This window comes from Plectropomus leopardus, chromosome 9, assembly GCF_026936395.1.
Source record: "Plectropomus leopardus strain MGB_pleo_1.0 chromosome 9, ASM2693639v1, whole genome shotgun sequence".
NCBI lineage: Eukaryota > Metazoa > Chordata > Actinopteri > Perciformes > Serranidae > Plectropomus > Plectropomus leopardus.
In genome coordinates, this window is record NC_142184.1 from 26,704,319 (window position 1) to 26,725,169 (window position 20,851).

The 20,851-nt window shown below is 38.9% G+C and overlaps 1 protein-coding gene across 1 annotated transcript in view; it reads right to left on the reverse strand.

The window, feature by feature from the left end:
- Positions 1 to 20,851, reverse strand: part of celsr3 (cadherin, EGF LAG seven-pass G-type receptor 3) — a 129,636-nt gene that overhangs the window by 29,011 nt on the left and 79,774 nt on the right. The window contains exons 15-21 of the mRNA XM_042492564.2: positions 16,301 to 16,442; positions 13,846 to 13,966; positions 10,933 to 11,116; positions 9,886 to 9,987; positions 9,170 to 9,264; positions 8,549 to 8,758; positions 2,779 to 2,977 (exon numbers count right to left, since the gene is read on the reverse strand). Of these exons, the coding sequence (XP_042348498.2) occupies positions 2,779 to 2,977; positions 8,549 to 8,758; positions 9,170 to 9,264; positions 9,886 to 9,987; positions 10,933 to 11,116; positions 13,846 to 13,966; positions 16,301 to 16,442 (1,053 nt within the window). The remainder of the gene's footprint in view (positions 1 to 2,778; positions 2,978 to 8,548; positions 8,759 to 9,169; positions 9,265 to 9,885; positions 9,988 to 10,932; positions 11,117 to 13,845; positions 13,967 to 16,300; positions 16,443 to 20,851) is intronic.

Sequence of the window (20,851 nt, forward strand, 5' to 3'; positions counted from 1 at the left end):
ACTACACATCGCATATTCACGTTTAATTTCTTTGCTAAATACAGGATCAGCAAGTTAAAAGTGATTTTTACACTTCTCCTGCCATCTGAGAATAGTGTGAGCAACTGTGATAGGAACTTTAATTCCTCTGGAACAATAGCACCTTTACCCTGTTTTATACAGTGAAGCAGATTTCTTGGTGTTTGACCTTATGGCACACAAGAAAATTGCTGCACACAGGCCGAAATTACCCAGTGAATCATACCTCCGACGTTCTGTTTATTGTTGTATTTTCAATTTGGTATCATAATAGATACTTGTGAGTTTTTAAGTCTATTATGACCTACTGGTATTTTGGAAAGTGTCTGTTCAGTGATTATACAGTGTAATACAAAAGTGATGAAATGTTCCCCACTTTCATGAAGAAACAGTTTCCGCCGGTCGTCAGTGAGCAAACTGTTACCTCGGTCCCCAGCACAAAATTTAAGTTCAATAAATGATTTTTGTGAAACCTACAGCATGTTTGAAACTTACTAAAACAAAGGTTGATGAAAAATTTGACCATAACCACACTAGCTATTGTTTTTATTGGTTCAAAACTACACAAGTTATAAAGTGTCCTCTCAGCTCTCTGATAGGCTAAATCATGACAACGATGTAAAACTTGATTTACATACAATTAAAGCTTGGCAATATATCGATATGATATTGATATTCTAATGTGAGACTTGACAATGTCTCAAAGTGATGTAATCTTTTGAAATAACCATACTATTATGACTGCTCTTTTATTTGCCTTTATCCACTAAGTCAAGTCATTATATCCACATTACTGATGATTATTTATCGAAAATCTTATTGTGTAAATCTTGTAGTGAAAACACCAGTAGCCAACATCTTCACAAGATCAGTATGGAGGTATTTGGTCAAAAATATTGTGATATTTGATTTTCTCAATATTGCTCATCCATACATTCTATCTAAGGGGAAACCTGAACTGCCTGTGCCAATAAAGCAATTTATTTACTGTAGATTTAGGAGAGCTATAGGAGCCCACTACCCATGGTGCCTGATGTAAGAACAGAGCCAATACCAGATCCATAAACACACACACACACACACACACACACAAAATCACAAAGGAGCAGAGGAAGTGTCGTATTATGGGAAATGAGGTGGCGAACAGGAAGTACATAGTCAATGTGGAGTGTTCAATAATGAGTGAACACTTGACCAAGCAAGCAGAAGTGGACCAGCACTCAATACAGAGAGAGAAAAGAGATCATTCAATATAACAGACATCCGTGTGTGCGTGCGTCTTCATGCCTGCCTGTTGAGAGGAGTGTCTGTTTTTCTAATTTTAAGAGTCTATAATGACAATTTTTATGGAGAAATGGTTAATTGGTGAAATAAAATTGAAAATTTGGCATTTTAATGACCAAACACAGCAATAAACCAAAATACTTAACAGGAACTCATATATTGGGAGCTAACAGATGGGTGTGTGTCATGTCTATCCATATCTTTTCCCATATAATTCATTCTATCCCCTGTGGCTGAGAGCATTAACTGTCTGTGTTTGTGTGTGTAGGAGTGTGAAATTTAGCGTTGGCTGTATTTCTTGTTCCCTCTGCTTTCACCGCTGCTGCTAATTGTTTGCTGTTCGCCAGGGGATCTGCATCAGGCTGTCAGTTTAAGATTATCTAACAGCATTTTGGATAAAATCCAGAGGGGTAACATATACAGTGAAGTAAGAGAGAGATGAGAGTCACACAGAAAATGAATAAAAGCAGGCAACTCAATGTTGTCCAAGCCTACTTTGTATTTTCTTCAGGTCTGGGATTAACTGTATCGCCAAACTACACTGGGAGAAGCTGGCGAGCCAAGATTTACTAGATGGCAACTTTGATGAGTTTCATGAGTTTGGGGTGTATGATATTTGACAGGAATTCAATCTGTGTGTGTAGCTAAGAGCATTAACTGAGTGTGAAATTCATTGTCTGGCCTCGTCGCTGCCAGAGCTGCTGCTGTTGCTATTTCAACACCTATTGTGAGATTAAATACTTTTTTGTTGTTGTGGCACAAATTATTGAACAGTATTTTCTACACTGCTTATGTGACAGCAGAATGTGGAGAACGAGCAAAACATACAAGCGACAGGATGCCAGAAAATACATGACACAGGAACCTGGCCAAACCTGCGGATGTGCGGTACATGTAAGGGAGTGTGTGTGTGTGTCTGTATGCTTGTCTGTGAGAGCTATCTGACCCACTTTTAATTCACAGTAAGTTTGAAAAAATAAACATTTTCGCAAGGTTCTGGTCTAATAAATTCCAGCATATCAGTGTATGTGTGTGTGTTTGTACTTGTGTGAGTTTGTTTGTGTCTGTTGCTCTATGTGTGTGAGCGTGTGTGTGTTTGGCATCTGTAAATCTACTGTAAATGATGTATGCTGGCCAGTGCTACAGGGCTTTAGGGTTTTTATGTGTGTGCTGGAAGCATTAGCTGCTCTGTGTGTGTGTGTGTGTGTGTGTGTGTGTGTAGGAGTGTGAAATTCATCTCTCTGTGCCGCTGCCAGCGTTCTGGCTGTGCCATCATCATTTGCATTAGCGCTGTTCATCTCCCGCTTTACAATGAGTCATTCTAGCTGATTTCACAGCAGTGATTTACAGTATTATGAGAAAAGCGCAGCTAATCGTTTGTAAAGATTTTATTACCGTCTTGGTCTGTCTTATTGACTAGTGATTTGCTTTTTTATTATGTCTCTGTGAGTGTGTGTGTAGTCATTCTGGACTCACCTATGTTTGGAGCAACCAGTGCCACAGGGTTGAGGTAGGTGAGCTTCATGTTCTGGGCCAGATTCTGGGCATATTGCTCCAGCAGCTCTGTCAGCTCAGCTGGACCGCCGCCCGGGATGTGGTTCTGACTCTGAGCGAGAGCCCGCCAAAGCCCAGAGGTACCAGGACCCAACAGCACACTACAGCCCCGCACAATATTCTGCAAACAGCAAAAGATGACAAGTCGTAAAAAGAAAGACAAGAAATAGAGGGAGGAAGTAGAGATCTGCTTTCCAGCAGATGCTTTAAGTAACACGAGTCAACATCTGGGATCAGGAGAGGGAAAGAGATATTTTTCTGTGCTGACACCAGATAAAATCCTCAATGTCTCTGAGAACGCAACAGTAAATCCTCATAGAGCGTGTTAAGAAAAAAGAGAGAAAAAAATAAGTTGAGTTTGTTACTGATTCTGGTCCAGCAGATAAGGAAACAGATGTAAGTCCTGACCCCAATTATAGAACATTTAACCACAGTGATGTCTCCATTTTTACACATTGCCTCCATTTCAATGCTTTCATGGAAAATTTGTGTCACGATTGAAACCTGTTAAAGATAATCTAGACTGCACAGCCTTGCAAAATGTTCAGAACAAAGAGTAATATCAGAGATCAAGAAAGAGAGAGAGAAGGAGAGAGAAAAAGCGAGAGAGACAGATAGAGATAGAGAGAGAGTGAGATAGAGAGTGAGAGAGAGAGAGAGAGAGAGAGAGAGAGAGAGAGGGAGAGAGAGAAGGACGAAAGTGTTCAATATGATTCCTTGCAGTCTGACTGCACCAGAACCAATAAAGCACTGCAGTCTCACATAATGCTCTGGGGAGAAAGAAATGCACAAGAAAACCTTCAGACAAACAAGGAAAACAATAAACAGTGCAGTATAGGAAGAAGGTGGTGAATTGCAGAGGGAGAGGAAAGTCAAAAACACAGGTTGTGGATAAATAAGCAGCAAGGAGAAAAAAGGAAAGTGAGAGAAGAAGCAATAGAAAAAGGCTCACGCTTGGCTCAGAGATGCAGGAAAACAGAGAGAAGGATGGACAAGGAGTCAGGTGTGATGAGGTGGAAAGTGTGAGCGAGGAGGAGTGATTGTCGGAGGCAGGAGACAGAACATGAGACAAAATGGATGATCATAAGAGACAGATGCTTAAAGGTAGATTACACAGGATTGTCAGTTACTGTTTGTAAACAAGCTCACCAGCAAAAGTGGAAGTAAAAGCCAAACCCCGGATTCACTCTGGTTTCGCCTCAGTATAATTATGCTTTTTTGGTGCTGTGCCTCTTGGATGCCTGCTGCTTACAGTCTGGCACCTGGCTGCTACCTTTTATAAAGTCCAGACCTCACCTAAGCGCCATGTGGGTACACACCCATAAAAATTCCAAGGACAGAAAATAAGAGGAAAATAGAAAAACACAGGCAGAGGGCAGAGTCTCTGCAGAAGAATAAGCAATCACTGTATGAGTCTATACATTTTTTTTTTGAAAATCCTGCATAGTACATCTTTAAAGATTGTGTGCTGATCTGTCACCACTGCTTAGAATATATACTGTCTCTGCGTTCTTTAGAGGCGCATTAAACATAAGATGTAATGGTGGATCCAATCAGGCTGCACACAGCAGGAACTCATCCGGTCTGTATTTATCTCTTGGAAAAGAAGAAGGGGGAAAAACATTGGAGGATAACAAAAGGACAGAGACGTGAAGAGTTTTAAAGAGGCAGCAGATGACAGGATTACAGGCTGAGAAGGAGGCACAGGGTGCACAAAGGCTGAATGAGAGGAAACGTGGATGACAGTTTGGAACATAATGCTAGCCTAATCTGTTAAACAAACATTAGATGTGCCACTCAAACAGCAACACATTGTCATATCCAAACCATTTAGAATAAATTATTTTATTTTAGAAATGGATCTGTTATTGGCCAAAAGAGTTATTGCTTTTTCAGGGAAAAAGGTTGGAAAGCCAAGTACAGGTAAATTTAGATTTCTGAATTAACTACAACTCTGCCCCTAAAAAATTACATAAGCTATCAGGGGAACATCTGGGGCTCCTTCATATGTACAGATTTTTGTTTTTCTTTGTTTATCTGTGTATGGATTTGTCAGTACATGTATACATGTTCTAGTGAGTTTGCATGTGTATGTCCTTGTTGTTGCCAATATCAGTAAAGACACTGATTGAAAAAGTATATTTTGTTTTTTATTCTTTTATGTTTTTAAAATTAACTCAGTTCCCCTCTCTTTTCACCCTTCATTTATGCTAAAGAGATCCTACTATGAGAAACAATTGCATTACCAGCCTGTTAGGACCATTGTCCAATACACGGGGGCCATAATGAATGCCAGATGTTTTAATTAATACTACAGAATGTTTAATATCTGCTTTTCGCTCCCTCATTTTAAAAACATGTTTCTGCTGTGTACTTGATGAGACATGAGTCGTGTCTGGAGGTGCAGCAGTCTCCAGGTGGATCTGATCACAGCTTAAACATGAAAGATTTCTTCCTCCATTCATCACTACATTCCTGATGCAAAAACTCGTTTTCCCTTTGCCTTCCTTTGTTTCTCCTGCAGCCACAGGGCTCTGTCACCACCGCTGGGTTACTATAGTAACTGTGTTCGACATTACTGTACCTGTTCGTCGTCTGGCCTAATAGCTGCTGTTTAAAGTGAGGTGTCAAGTATTACCAGATATATATATATATATATATATATATATATATATATTTTGTTTTAATGGGGAGAAAAAATGGGCTGTCTGCAGCTCCACTTCAGTGGTGCTGGGGTAAACCAGAGCCGCCTCATTAACTTGACATGACGAGGTATAGGCGGCATGACTGCTTTAGAGCCAGAGGTTACAAGCGAGGCGAGCTCATGCTTTGTTCCGGAAATCGTAAAATGACAATAAAGACCATAACAGTACCACTGAGACAACATATAGCTGCATTATGTTGCTGTAAACCAGCAAACCAAATGTTAATCCCTAATGGTTTTATATCTGATTTACTGTCAGGTGAAGTGGTAGAGTGAAATGTCAGGCAGGAAAAGGTTTTCATTTCACTCACTATGGGATGTCATTAATGCTACTGCTGTGTTGCTATAGCGACTGTCCTTGTTAGCCAAAGATTACGTATTGATTACATGAAACAATGTGCTGTTTAAGGTGTGAAGCTACGATTGTGGAGCATTTGAGCAAAATGTTCATTTAAGGACTGTTATGAATGAGTTTTTTATCACAAGGACTAATTTACACTTTGTTATTAAATATATTTTATTTAATGAGTCAGACCCTGACAGATGGTGTTTGTAGGAGGAGGGTGTAAAGAAACACTTACACTGAACAGCATCCTTCCTCTTTTGTTGATAGTGTTATAACTGGAGCCACAGCGTGTATCTAGGATTCGGTGTGTGCAACAGGTGTGTTTTAAATCAGATAAACTTGAGTACTTTTATTTTATCGTTTTCCTCAGAGGAAAAGATACACCCTTTTCCTTTTAATCCACTAAATTAACAACACAGAAGATGAAAGGTGATGCCTATACCCCATGCCTTAAATCAGAAAAGTTCTTTCTCCCTACACATGAGGGACAGAGGGAAGCTGGCTGGGCCTAATAATAAAGGAACAATATAAATGAAATTCTGTTCAAAAGCTCAACTCTATCTTCAAATATGTTTTTATATAATTACTTTGAGACATAATCTTTGGTTCAAACTATGGGATGCTACCACAGCCACTCAGTTTCTATAGCAACTCATTCATAGCTGTATAACAATGACAGTATGAATGATTCCAGCACTGCAGGGTGTGGCAATTTCTGCTAGTTATTAGGTGGCGTAATCCTCCCTTTTGTCATAAATAATGAAATGCTTCCCTGTGTCAACTGTCGAAAAATGTGTGAACAAAGAGCTTTTTAACTGCCCACCGTGGCCCCTATTGAGTTAATCACCTCCCAGCTATAAACTCATCAGCTAAAGATAAATTAATTGAAATGTCATAAAGTGAGAGATTACCATTCAACACTGGGGAAATTCCATATTTTATACCTCTTCTTCTAATACTATTACTGTTATTACTACCACTACTGTTACTGCTAATAAACAATACAAATCTGTTTATTGTAGCAAATGTGACACTGTGCATTTGAATGACAGGGAAAGATGTTCAACAATTCGATTTAACCAAGATTTGATATAAAAAATTTTCTCCAAGAAAGAAAAAATACACACTATCTTCAGCTTGTTAATTTCACATCACCGTTTCCATAGTGATATACAACTTGTCAATTACTGACACACGGTCCAGTAAATAGAAACAGTAGTTTATCAGGTAAAACAGGACTTTATGTTACATCTTCAGCCACCTACTTGTGATATATGCACAACTCATTTCCTGTCAGCCAAATTTGATGTATAAGCAAAATATTTATATCAAAATGATATGGAGATCTCTGCTAGCTCCTTTATGTCAAAACGCCAACATGTTAAAATGATCCTGTGTCAGCTCCTCAGCTGAAGCTGTCGTATCAGGTAAAATGAGAGTCTGCCAGTTAATATGGAGAGATGACACGTAGCAATATTTCATGAGCTTCTGTCACTGCATCGCCATAGCAACATTACCTCCCATTTCAGAGAAAAGCCATCTCGTTGTACTATCTTGTCACTTGGTCTGTACCTCATAAAGGTGTGCTGTATCAATCATATTCACTGTTTTAAATAACAGCAGCTATTTTATGTCTTCTGGTAGATTTTTGAGCTGAGGTTGCCAGTAGCAAAAAATATAGTGTAAAACTAGTCCTTAAAGTCCTTAAAATAACTTAAATGTCATATTAATCATTAAAATATCAATTTGTGAAGGTAGAATATCGCTGCTGTCGGGTTCAAACCTCCTATCTCCAAAATCGCTATTTTTTAAGAATAATAAAAAAACCCCACTGTTTTTAAAGGATCCAGTGGAGATAGAAGATTTAGTCACAACCTTTTCAATATACATTTTATTGACTGAGAAATGGTAAAACCCACTGGTAGAAGTAGAGGGGGACCAATAAAATTATTTTATGAAAAAAAAAAGATGTAGCCCAAAAGTTTCTCCCCATCAACTACTATTACCAAAATGTTGATCAGTTTGTTGATCCCACTTGTCTTGGTTAATAATGACAATTAAGTCAGTTCAAAACAGAGCTGCAGAGTGACAGCAAGGAGTTTCATAACATGTTTGGATTTTCACACGTTAAAAATTAACAGCGCAAACTGATTATTGGCTTCACACTTCAGTATCTGGCCTATCTTTCAAACAACCTTTCACAGGTTGCACATTTGCTGTATTTTGAACACAATTCAATTTATCTCTCACCAATGTTAAAATATTAAAAGTGAGCATTTTAAATGATCAAAAACATCAATACAACTACACATCAGACTATTTCCAACCATTTAATCACACTCTTACAAGTAGTGTCTATTATACGGTAAAATCATTTCCCCATGAATTTCTGTGTCCGGCTGTGCTAAGAATGCTGCTGTCCAATCTTTTCCCAAAGTTGTATCTTCAATAAGAAGAGCAAGGTGTATTTTAGCAGCCAACAGCCATTGTTAATATACCTGTGTATGCACCACTGTACCTCAGCAAGAAACTCCTAAGAAGTACACAAATGTATGAATATCAGACTAAAGCACACAGAGCGAGTGTTTGGTAAACTGAAAAGGAGTGAAAAGGATAATTCAATCATGTGTTCTTCTTCTTACCTCATTAAAATGTGCGTCCTGAGTAGCGGTAAGTCCAAAGCCGCTCTGTTGAGTCTCGAATGTCAGGAGGCGGGACAGCAACCGCTCAGCGATCTGCAGGTCATTGCCGTAGAGTCGGGCGGTTGCCTCAGTGACGTCGCGGAGCTGGTGTGCAAGTTTCTTCTCCATAATGGTGTTCAGTTCTGTCTCATTACGCTCCAAGGACTCAAGCTAAACACACAGACACCAACAAAACATGAAAAAGTTTGTTACCCCCCCCCTTTTTTTTTACAAGCATTTAAAAATTACAGAGATTTAATATGACAACATTGTTATGTACAGCAACACTACTGCCTGTCAACAAAGAGGTATTTATTGAAGCCTCACTTCATTTAAAGCTGCTTACATGTATAAAAGACCTACTTTTAAGTATTTAATTGGAATTATTTTCTACCCAACCTTGTAGATTTTTTTAAGCAGGAGGACTATTACAAGTCTCCTGAGTCCAAAACCTTTACCACCTCTGTTCCAGATCTTACATGAATGATGCCTTCAGCCACAAAAATAGAATAGCCCTTTACTTCCCATGCCATCCCCATTTGTTAGTTAATATTGTTGTGTTAGTGAAAGTACTCTACATACAGCAGCATTGAGCTCCACAAATGGAGGTGAGGTGCAGTTGTAAAGGTCTGGCTCCAGCCATCCTCTCTCTACATCACAGTGTCTGATGGCCGCACCTGCAAGGACGAGAAACAGGACATCTTTTCACAAGGATACGGCATAAGTGAGTCCGCTGAAGTAAAAAAAACAGACATTAGGTTGTATGTAATACAGCAGTTGCGTTAAGAATTTCTTTTTGTCTGTAATTTTGATGGACAGGGTCGTAAAAATTCTGCCATGCTCGTTTTCATTATTTAATGATAAGAGTATGTACTTAATAGCATTTTATTTTCATTCATCCATTTTCTTCTTCTGAATAGTTAATATGAAGAATAAGCGTATGGACTATGCATTTATGCAGGCATGGAGAGGAAATATTGAGATGGAGAGTCTGTGAGGTCACTGTTTGGGTCAACGTGACATGAAGCATTGCACAATGATATATAGTGATTTAATTGCCCGATGTGTTGGCTAAAGCCAGCTAAACAACAAGGTCATGTACCTGAGATCAAAGAGAGGACTCCACAATGGCTAATTCATATGCACACACCAGCTACTGGGCAGGGGTGTGAATTACTTTAAGTTACAGTCAATCGCAAATATATCAAAAATATATGGTTAAATGTTACCTCTGTATACATAGCTATGTGTTTGAATGCAATTATGTTAGTGTGTAGTGTGTATGGGTGCGCACGAACCGACAGAGCCTTTGGGGCAAGGCACCGCAGCAGGCAGATTGAACTTGGTCCGAGGCCACCAGATCCCCTGAGTGATGGTTTTTGGACAACCATCATAAATGACTGCAGAGAGAAAGAACATTACTTAAAATCATCCTTATCAGTTCCATGAACTTTTCAATTAAAAACATAACAAAAACTAATGATATGAGAATGTTTTTCTTTTCACTAGCAGAGAAGAAAATAAAATTGGATGTGAGAGAATAAAATACCAGCTACAAATTAAAGGAAGTAATTACAAGAGGGACACTGGAAAGTGGCAAAGCTGCACAGAAGAAAAAAAAACAGACACAAAAACAGGAATAACTGGAAGATGTTAAACAGAAGATGAATACAATCAAAAGGTTTTTGTTATTTTTTGGCTTGGACACAAGATTGACAAACAAGGAGATTTTGAAAGAAAGAATAAAAGAATAAACTGGAATCCTATAATTACACAGTTCTGATTAAATATATTGGAAGCTCAGTTGTGCCTCATTATTTTCATTCATGTCGGTTTTCTCCGTGAATAATTTACTCAGTCTGAATACCAGTTTTTAATCCATTTTGAAAATTATACATTGTCTTTATATTGCAACAGACAGTTTTCTGTACCACTTCCCAAGAGACAATCATGCTAAAGAAAAAAGAAAGTAAGAAATTATTTAGGCTATTGTTGGAGAACAACACTGGCAAACTTTAATATAAAATCCTAGTTTGCAAACCAATCTTCTAAAGCAGACAATTTTTCTTCTTTTGTCAGTGAACCACAAAGGAGCTGCAAGACTGTGAGACATTTTTAACCATCAAAATAAAGTATTTGGGGAAAAATGTTTCTGTCAATAATGTTCTTTTGACATGATGTGCTTCCTGCTAATCAACTCACTGTTACAAGAACACAATGCAGCAGCAAGGTGCTCCTTTTATATCTCCCTCTTTTTTCATAACCACCTGCATGTGTGTCAGATGTTATACTCAGGCCATGGACAGAACTGTTAGGTAAACCATTTTTAACACACGCATTCTCACCTTCACAGCCTGAATTCGTGACCTCAGCGAAGGGGCTGTCACATATGTTGCACTGGCGACCAATCACGCCAGGCCTACACTGACACTGGCCTGTCTCTGGATCACATGACCGCGAGAAGGAACCCACCGGGTAGCAATCACATGGCAGGCAGGTGTCAGAGCTCCGCAGACGGTAGTGAAACTCCTGAATACACACACACACACGGAGGGTTTGCATAATTAGACACACAGATCAAACTCAGTTACACTAATGCAAAATGCCAAGGTGCCAAGAATAGTGTCAGCAGTTACATCACCACATGCTTTAGGGCAAGACTTATACAATGACACAAAAGGAGAGCTGGCTGTAACAGAGACATGAACACAAAAGCAACAATCCGTGCATAATGTGTTAATGAGCAGAGGTAAAAGAAAGCAGTTAATTATTTAGTTTGCTAAATAAAGCTTTGGAAAAAGACTGAGAGTGCTCCCATAGAGGATGACGGTGCAGCTGTTTCATTTTCTGAAGTCCCCCTTGATTTTAAATGTGTTTATTAAAACGATGTTTGACCACTACTGTGCAGAATGACGCAGACTGTTTTCACATATATCTGCTGAAGGTGAAATGTTTCTCTGTGCTCACCTTTTATCTCAATTAAGGCACCTACAAGCATGATTCGATTAGACATCACAACTAGTTTGGAATTTAATCGTGGTTCAATATGCAGATTACAAAAGTGTCATATGTAAACTTGAAGCATCCAGAACATAAATTACTCTAAATGGACTTATCTATTAAGTGGGAGGCATGTTGTGTTTAGGAGTTAAAGTTTTCAACTAAAAAATACTTACATTTTGGCAGATTGTGGATTTTGTAATGAGGGAGAAGGACTAGATGTTATTTTAATTGTTTAGCTTTGACTAGTTAATTTAAAGTATTTGTGTAAAAACCTTATCAGGCCCAAATTATTACTGTAAGCACACTGAGTATTTTGTATGTCTTTCAACAAGTCTAGAGGGGCTCTTTAATGAAAATGTGTAATTACTAAACAAACTACCTCAAGCTGTAGCTGCTTTATGTTGCCTTTTACAAGGTGAATTTCAGAAGTAATCTGCTGATGCTTTATGATCCAAAACATGAACAGGGCACTCTGCTGCTTCCAGAGTTTAATCTTATTTCAATAAAGGCATATATGATAATATTTATAAAAGATAACAAATAGAAATGGGCAACAATGATAGATGTGTGCATGTCACTATTCATTTAATCATGATCTATTGATCAATGCATATTAAAAAAAATAATGTGGGCATGAAAAGGAAAAAAGAAAGCTTATATTTCAAGCTTCAATTTTTCAGAAAATGAGGACTAAGGAGCAAAAGGTCGCAGAACAACATGTGGTTAAGTACTTTGTTCATGGCAATATCAGAGATTAAAGATTAAGGTCAAGAGATCGGATTAAGGATGGGATAAAACACTGTTAAACATGGTGGCTACACATAAGCATATCAATATACACAATCACAGGTTCACACAAGGCAGAAATATAAATATGTAGGGATAATCATCGTATTATGGTTGGTGTAGTTATGTCTGGCTTAGCCTGTCAACCAGCCATCAGAGTGTGAGATGATTACTATGTCTGGACTCAACCAAAGCCTAAGTGAGCTACAGAGTGACACTGCTTAAGTCCTGTTAAGCAGGTCTGAAACTATTCAATAGAGCTTTGAACAGCTAACAGTTCTGGAATATGACAAATAATAATGATAACATCTTTATTTATATAGCATAGAAAAACAATTTAAAAAACAGCAACGTACAAGTTAAACTAGTAAAACCCAATAAAACGAAATGAAAACTAGAATCAGGTGAAATCAGGAAAGTTTTGAGTTTAGATTTACCAGAAGCAACTGACTCAGCCTGCCTTATTTTCTTGGGCAGAGTGTTCAGAGCCTTTGGGGCTTTTATCTCAAAAGCTCTGCCCCCCTAGTTTTCTGCCGCGAGTCTGGAATAGATAGATGGCCACTGCCCGAGGATATCAAAAGTACCAGCAGGTAAAGTAAAAGCCTACACAAATGAGTGCTTCCACACAGGTGCACTGCGTGAAGGAAATCCATCTATTTACATCTAATCATGCTCTGTGGCTTGTATAAAAAGGCTGAGCAGACTCAATTGATTCTGTTTGTTTTTCTTATCTGAGATTTGGACCCACATGTTGAACAGTGCTCTCCACCACCATCATCAAAACATAAATAAGGAAATGTATTTTGGAAAAATGCTGACTTGTAGAGTCAGTTCTATTCTGGAGGTGCGTAGTGACACCCTGATGAGACACTTACTGTTGCTGTTTTATTCAATTTGTCATTCGTCTATATACTGTGGAGTCAAACCTTTTAGTGCCTTGTAGGTTTTTAAAAGTCTTTAAATCCATTTTGAAACATACTGGAAGCCAATAATAAATAAATAAATAAATAACTAAATGTATAAACATATATATCTCATGACCCTCCCCGGAGCTATAAATATTTTTCCTTGAGCCTGGTTGTGACAAATCGTGTGGTTTTGGAGATTTTTTATGGAAAACATGCCTTTTAAACCTATGCAGGTTTGGGGTTCCGAAGGTATTTAAAAGTAAATACAAAATATGACCCTTTAAAGTTGAATGTCCCTCCCTTGAGCCAAATCAAAACACAGCAGACGTGTACACAACACCAGGATCCCAACACCTGACAGCATCAGTGTCAGGTGAAAGAGAAACTTGTGCGCCTCTCACACGTTTGAGTTCTGGTGCTGCAAAATCACAAATCACAACAAAACACGTGATAAAGAGGAGTTAGCAAAATTAGCATTCTTGCCAATTCTTGCCAATTGCCAATTCAGCATTCTTCTCAAGTTGCCGTGTGTGTGTGTGTGTATGTGTGTTTCCTGGTTACCTTGCAGTGACAGTGTCCGCTGGTCTTGTTGCAGTCCGGATCGAAGCCTTTATTGGTGTCACAGTGACATGGTCCACAGGTTGGAGATCCCCACCAACCCCGTGGACACTGGTGATCAATCCTACACACACACACACACACACACACACACACACACACACACACACACACACACACACACACACACACACACACACACACACACACACACACACACACAGACACATACATAAACAGTTAAACAGAAGTAGGTAGAATCAGTGTGGAAAAAGACAGTAACAGTGTGTCGAAAACTTTCTTGATCTTCAAAGGAACAATCTTTCCCTCTGACTAACTAATGACAAGCTAATGAGTCGAAACAAAGAGATGAAAGACAGACACAGTCAGGGAGAGAGAGGGAGAGACGGAAAAAGCAAAGACAGGGATCAAACAGAGAAAATATTGATAGTGAAAAGTGCAGGAGAAACTAGAGAGAAAAGATATCTGGGAGAAAAGACACAACTTAAAAGAACAGCAAACACTTCAGCATAAGCTGAATCGCAGATAGTAACCATTATTAAACAAAACATGTTGAATGACATTTAAGCAAAAACACCTTTAGCTTTTCATTTAAAGACCAGCGTTCTCTAAAGCTGCTGAACTTCAAACACACCTCAAACTGTGTCACTCTGGTTCATGGTTCACGTCACTCGGCTCTTTCATTCTCTTCGCTCACATCTCGTTTAATGTGCACTGCTTCTGTTCTCAGTGTCTAATGGATCACTGAGGAGACAAACGCTTTTCACAGTCAATGCAGATTCTTCTGTGTGTGTCTTTATTGCTCCTTATGGGGCGTTTAGGAGAGGTAATTTCAGATAGCAGCGATCTTAAAAGAATATTAGGATTGACTCCATTTCTCCAGAGATCTTTGTTGCATTTCCACACAGAATCTCTTTTCCAAATGAAGCGTCTCTCCCTGCTGTGTATTTTTGGCTGCTGAAAGGGCTCAAACGGCAGGACAAACACATCCAGAGACGTTTGTCCAATTATAACTGGGGAAGGAGGAGCATAGAAACAGAGGCTGGGTCAAATCATGATGCTGCGCTGGCTGTGCTCTGATAGTCTTTCTAAATTTAGAGATTAGTTCAAACAGTTCTCATTTCACTCATTTTTAAGGACCTAGTTACCTGAACATGGGCTGCAGCTAATGATTACTTTTGAAATGTTAAATATGTCTTTTGATTATTTTGATTAATTACTGAGTTAATTACAATAACAAAATCATCAGAGCAAAAGACAATGTCTTCAAAGCGCACTGTAAAGGGAGTAAAAATGAATTTCTCTCAAAGAAAGAAGCTCTAAGGTTCCTTAAGAAAAATAATTTCAAGTGTGCAAGGTGTCTGTATTTACAACTTCAGTCACCTCTTCGATGTCTGCCCAGTTCATGCTACAGGGGGAGGCAACTGGTTGAAGAATCACAAGATCACACAAGAATCATGAGAACATGCAAGTGTCCAGCCCTGATTTTGTACATACTAGTATTGTTGTTGTTTTGAGTACTACAACGCAGCTACTATCTAATACACTGCCTGTCCTGAATCGCTCCGACGGTAAAAATGGTATTACCAAATCACTGCTAGTGAACAAATTTCTAGAGTTGCATGCTACATATTGGCATATCGGCCAACCCTTATTAATATTTTCAACTTTCTGTTGATTAATATGATTTAGTATGATTTAAACATGAGTTAGTAGGAAGTTGATTCATCGAACTTAAATTTGGTTCTTTCATTCAAGATAAAAGAAGAAAAATTACAGCAGCGGGGATGAAAAGAGAGAGAGAGAGAGAGAGAGAGAGAGAGAGAGAGAGAGAGAGAGGGTGGCACATCAGGGGAAATTAAGACAGAGAGCAGACATATATTTCATCAGCAGCCGACAATGTGTGTCTTTCTGAGAAACACACACCGACTTGATCAAAGACGAGATACACACATACACACACACACAGAACGCACAGAAGATCATGAGATAAAGTTAAAGCTGTGTGGATTTCACAGGCAGGAAGGAGAGGATCATGGGGTGAGGTCAGGGTCACGTTTGGTTCACACAGTGTACGCACACACAGATAACCTCGGTGTGTGTGTGTGTTATTAAGTTAAATCTACACTCATTCCACAGTGGATTACATGCAAGGCTGGAGATGTGGGACAACAAGGCAGGACTAATGCTACCAAAACACCACACACACACACACACACACACACACACACACACACACACACACACACACACACACACACACACTCACACACACACACACACACACACACAGAAACAGAGCTTAACTGGGCTACAGGCAGCATTTTGAGCATGTTGGCATCTCACAGGTAAACCAGAGTTCAATGATGAGTCACTTGTGTGTGTGTGTGTGTGTGTGTGTGTGTGTGTGTGTGTGTGTGTGTGTGTGTGAATGTACCTGTGTTGGCAGTACTGCCCATAGTGGTTGTCTCCACAGTCACAGATGTATCCATGGGAAGAGCTGGGCTTCCTGTGGCACTGAGCCTCGTTTTCACATGGATTCAGATGGCAGGCATCAGTGCAGCCTCTCCCATAGTAACCTGAGAGAGAGAGAGAGGATTCATTTCACAGCCACTGACATCATACAAGTCAAAAACAAACACCACTTACAAAATATGGTCATATAGAACTCATTTTCTTTACCAGTTACATGAATTGCTACATGGGTTATATTCACTGGAAAATACAGTTACAGTCTCAAAATTCATGTAATATCCCTGTAACTGTATGCAGTCAGAGGGAGGAAGTAACCAAATCAAATACATTTTTAAAAGTCTGTACAAACGATACCCCCATAGTCATGATGAAGCAAACTCCGAGCTTGAGTTTTCCATCTTTGTCTTTTACCACTGGAAATAATATCCAAATATTTCTTTTGGGTTTTTATTTAAATGAAAATAATTAGACACAGAGAACATGACAAAGGCACAGGCAGTCACAATGTCCGTGAAGAACTTCCCTTGCATGTAAAATCATGAAATGAGAACACAACACAACAACTACTGAAATCTAAATATGCAGAACGCGGCTCTATGTCCCATCCACATACCAGAAATAATAAGTCAGTTCACAAGTGCACATCACAATCACATCAAACAGCGATTATTGTAAATGTCACTCTCCCGACTAACTCCAGCTGGGCCAACCACTGGAAAACAAGCCACGACTGTGCATCACAATGCTGTCATTCCCTCAAACTCAAAGCAACGCTGCCTCGGAGAGAAAATTACCCCCACTGCTCAAGAAAAAGAAAAAAAGAACAGATTTCAATGCAGCCATACATAACACAAACAAATCTGTGCATTCAAAAAATATTACAGTGCACAAAACGAGGCATTTCTGCTGCAATTTATATAATGTAAAAAAAACTTAAACTGCAGTCTTAGTATATTTTGGATAACACCAAGCAACACTCCAGCAACATGCATCAGGCTAGTGACGCATGTTGCTGGAGCCAAAGAAAAACTCATGTGAAAAACGTGAAGTCATCAGAGAAAAAGTTTAAACACCTCTCAACCATAATAGCACAGAAATTTGCCTCAGTAAAAGCAAAGACAGAACACTTCAACGAGCCACTTCAACACAACAACGTACAACACATAAATTCCCACAGTGCACTTCAGTGTGCGCCAGTGCAGCACGGTGAACGCAGCCGTCACACACTTCAATGCCATCCCCAGACACTCCACACAAACACACCAGCCTCTTATATGGTAATACGGGCCAACACATAAAACCCTCTTTAATCTAATGAGTAAAGCAGAGTGCTTCACACATACTTTGGGGTGTATTTAGCACAAATAAAGAAGGCCTCTCACCCAGGCTGGCTTTTAATTTAAAAAGAACATAATTGTTGTATTTAGTCTTTCATGTACCTGTATTAATAGTTGGATTAAAATATTATGTGACTTAGCCATGCCATAAGACTCCACTTTCATGTTGGGATTGAAATACAGCAATAAATCCAATATAATCACATTAACGTTGGTGCTAAAGGAATGAGGTTTATATAAATTATTTACCAACGCTGAATCCTTATTATACAGCTGATCTCCGGATTGAAGGTATTTGTCTCATCAAATGTGTTAAAACATACCAGAAAATGCATTAACAATTATTAACAGCAGATTTACAGGCGTTTACACTTTCACTGATTTTGACCTCATTTGGACATGACAAACTAAGACCTTACTACTGATACATATCAATATTTAGGAGCCGGTTCCCTAAAATAGGAGAAAGGCATTATCTCATGAAATCTCTTTGATTTTGAAATTGCTTAAAAAAAAAACATTCATAAAGTAAAACCAAAAGCTTGAGACTACAACAACGCCCCTGTCCTTTTTTGGAGTAACCATACTCTTATATATTTTTAAAAATCAGTGAATCAATATTAATATCACATTAATCATTCCAAAGAAAAAACAAAACATGTCTGGAGGATCTTCTCTTCAGTATACTGATGTAGACATCATGCATCAGACATTTTATCAATGTGATTCTCAACAGACCGTTTCAAACTTGTCAACATAAGCATAAGAGCCCCGATACATGCCACAGTTTTTTGCACCCTGCAAATAGTTGTTTTCAGTGTAGACGTGCAGAGGGCACACTCAAAAGAAAGACTGACGCCATCACAGCACGCAAGCCTTCTCAAAAGCCTGTTTTTCATGGTACGATGGCTGTAGCACGTAGATAAACAAAGTTCAAGTTTGACGAGAAGTTGATCGTTTTAGTGCAGGGCTTCCCAGAGCTTTAGAACTGTCCTACAGACAACATTTCAGGCCTAATAAATACTCAAAAAAGAAACCTTTGGTAGAAGATCACACTTCACTGGTAAGTGAGCTATGATACGGTGCTGGTTATGGTCGCTTAGCAAACACAGATGCAAACTCCCTCTGGGTCCTTGAACGTTTACACAGAGTAGCACCCAGTACCCGACCTCCCATTCCCAGGCGGTTTAAGTCCTAGCATGGTCCCTTTGTATTTCCTGTTGTAATGTTTTGCAGTTTGCGGCTCAAGCTGCTGCCTCGCTGTGCAATACAAGTGAAATAGTCTCCAACATTTTCAATGATTACATCTGTATTAATATAACACACATTCATCAATCCATTATCCAGGATGCTCCCAAACAATATAATGATATTGTTTGTAAAGGTTTATACTACAGTATGTACATGTAATCCAAATAAATCACCTTTACCAATAAAATAACACTGAATTTACCACATAATGACTAACGACTCATGAACTCCTTTATAATAACCCATTTGGGAATCCCAGAATAATATACCTGCATAGAAATTACAATTTTACAGTAATTTTAAGATATTTAAATAATTTGAAATATATTTTGATCTCATCCTAAATGCATCATTACATATCAATAATTCTATTTATTGTTTTGATTGTACCACTCTTTACAAAAAAAAGTCATGTTATGAGTCACATGATTTATTTTTTAGACTATCCAAAATACATTCCTTCCAAGCTCTGAAAAGCATCTCAACTGCTCCAAGATAAAATACAGTAATATCTTTTATCAATACTAACCATCGAGTGAAAAACAGAAAACCATGTAATCTTTGTAACAAGATATTACATTTTGCCTAGAGCACCACACTGATCACCTCCAAAAAAAATCTCTGCCTCACATTTAATCACCTCCCCTCGTTCAGGGGCAAGTTCTGCTTTCAGGTCGCCTTTTTAATTTAACAGCATTGAATAAAAAGACGTCTCTATAGATTGAAGTGTGACTGAAGTGTGTGTACAGCTTGTTGGGGTCTGCATTCCTCCCTCTGGAGCTGGCAAAACATGTGTGAGGTCCGCTTTCACGTGTTCGTCTATAGAAACCGCTCCGCCTTTCAAACCTGTGGCCTTGGCTGCAGCTTTAGACACACAAAAGATTTTCAATGACTCCTATTCTTGGAATATCTCTCTTTTTCTCCAGCTTATAATGTTCTTTGTGAAAACACAAACCCACACATACTGTAATAAGCAGAATAAAAACACACAATAAAAATAGACACTGGCCTTGCTTTTTTTCCCCTCTTCAATCCTCCACACAGTTTTTCAATTTATCTTACTTTCTCCTCGCGCTTGAAAAAATTTCAGGAATTATACAAACAAAAGAATGAAGACTGTCACAGCTGTTGTTCAGTTTCCAATTATTCGTTTCTTTTCACATACAAACACACACACACACACACACACACGCACACACACACACACACACACACACACACACACACACACACACAGGTATGATTATAGGATCTCATACACACACAAGCATTGGCTGCATTCTGTCTCTTATTTGTTCTCTCACGATCCCCCACTCTCCGTCTCTAACTCTGCTGGTCTCCACTTCTGTCGCTTTGTCTCAGACACACACATTCAATCATCTTCTATCTGCCCTATACATCTTTACACTTTCACCATGGCAACTGACAGAGAGAGGCGAGGACAGCCTTGGCTGTTTTGAGATGCTTATAATGACACTGGCCTTGTCACAACAATATGGGAGAAAAAGAGAGAGAGACAGAGAGAGATGGTACATAGCACTGTAAATCATGTGTGAATGTACGTTTTTGCCTTTCACAGTCAGGGTCCAGCAGCTTCTTTGAAAAGTTGTGCCTCTCAAGCTGCACACACACCCAGTGTGACTCACAGCTTTAGATGCTTTATTGTACACAACATCAGCTTGACATCTCCGCAAGACCACAATCAGGGAGAGAAACATGAGTCATGTGTTCGCTGAAACATCCATTCATCCTCTGTGTATCCAACTGTCTTCTCTCTGACAGTGGGAAGATTGTGGATGTCAGAAATAGCTCATAAAATCGTGCTGGTGAGAAAACAGAATAATAGCAGTGAATACTGAGTCCAATGACTATCTGTTCTGTGAAAGTGGTCGCTCACAGTGATGACCCACACGAAGCTAACATTT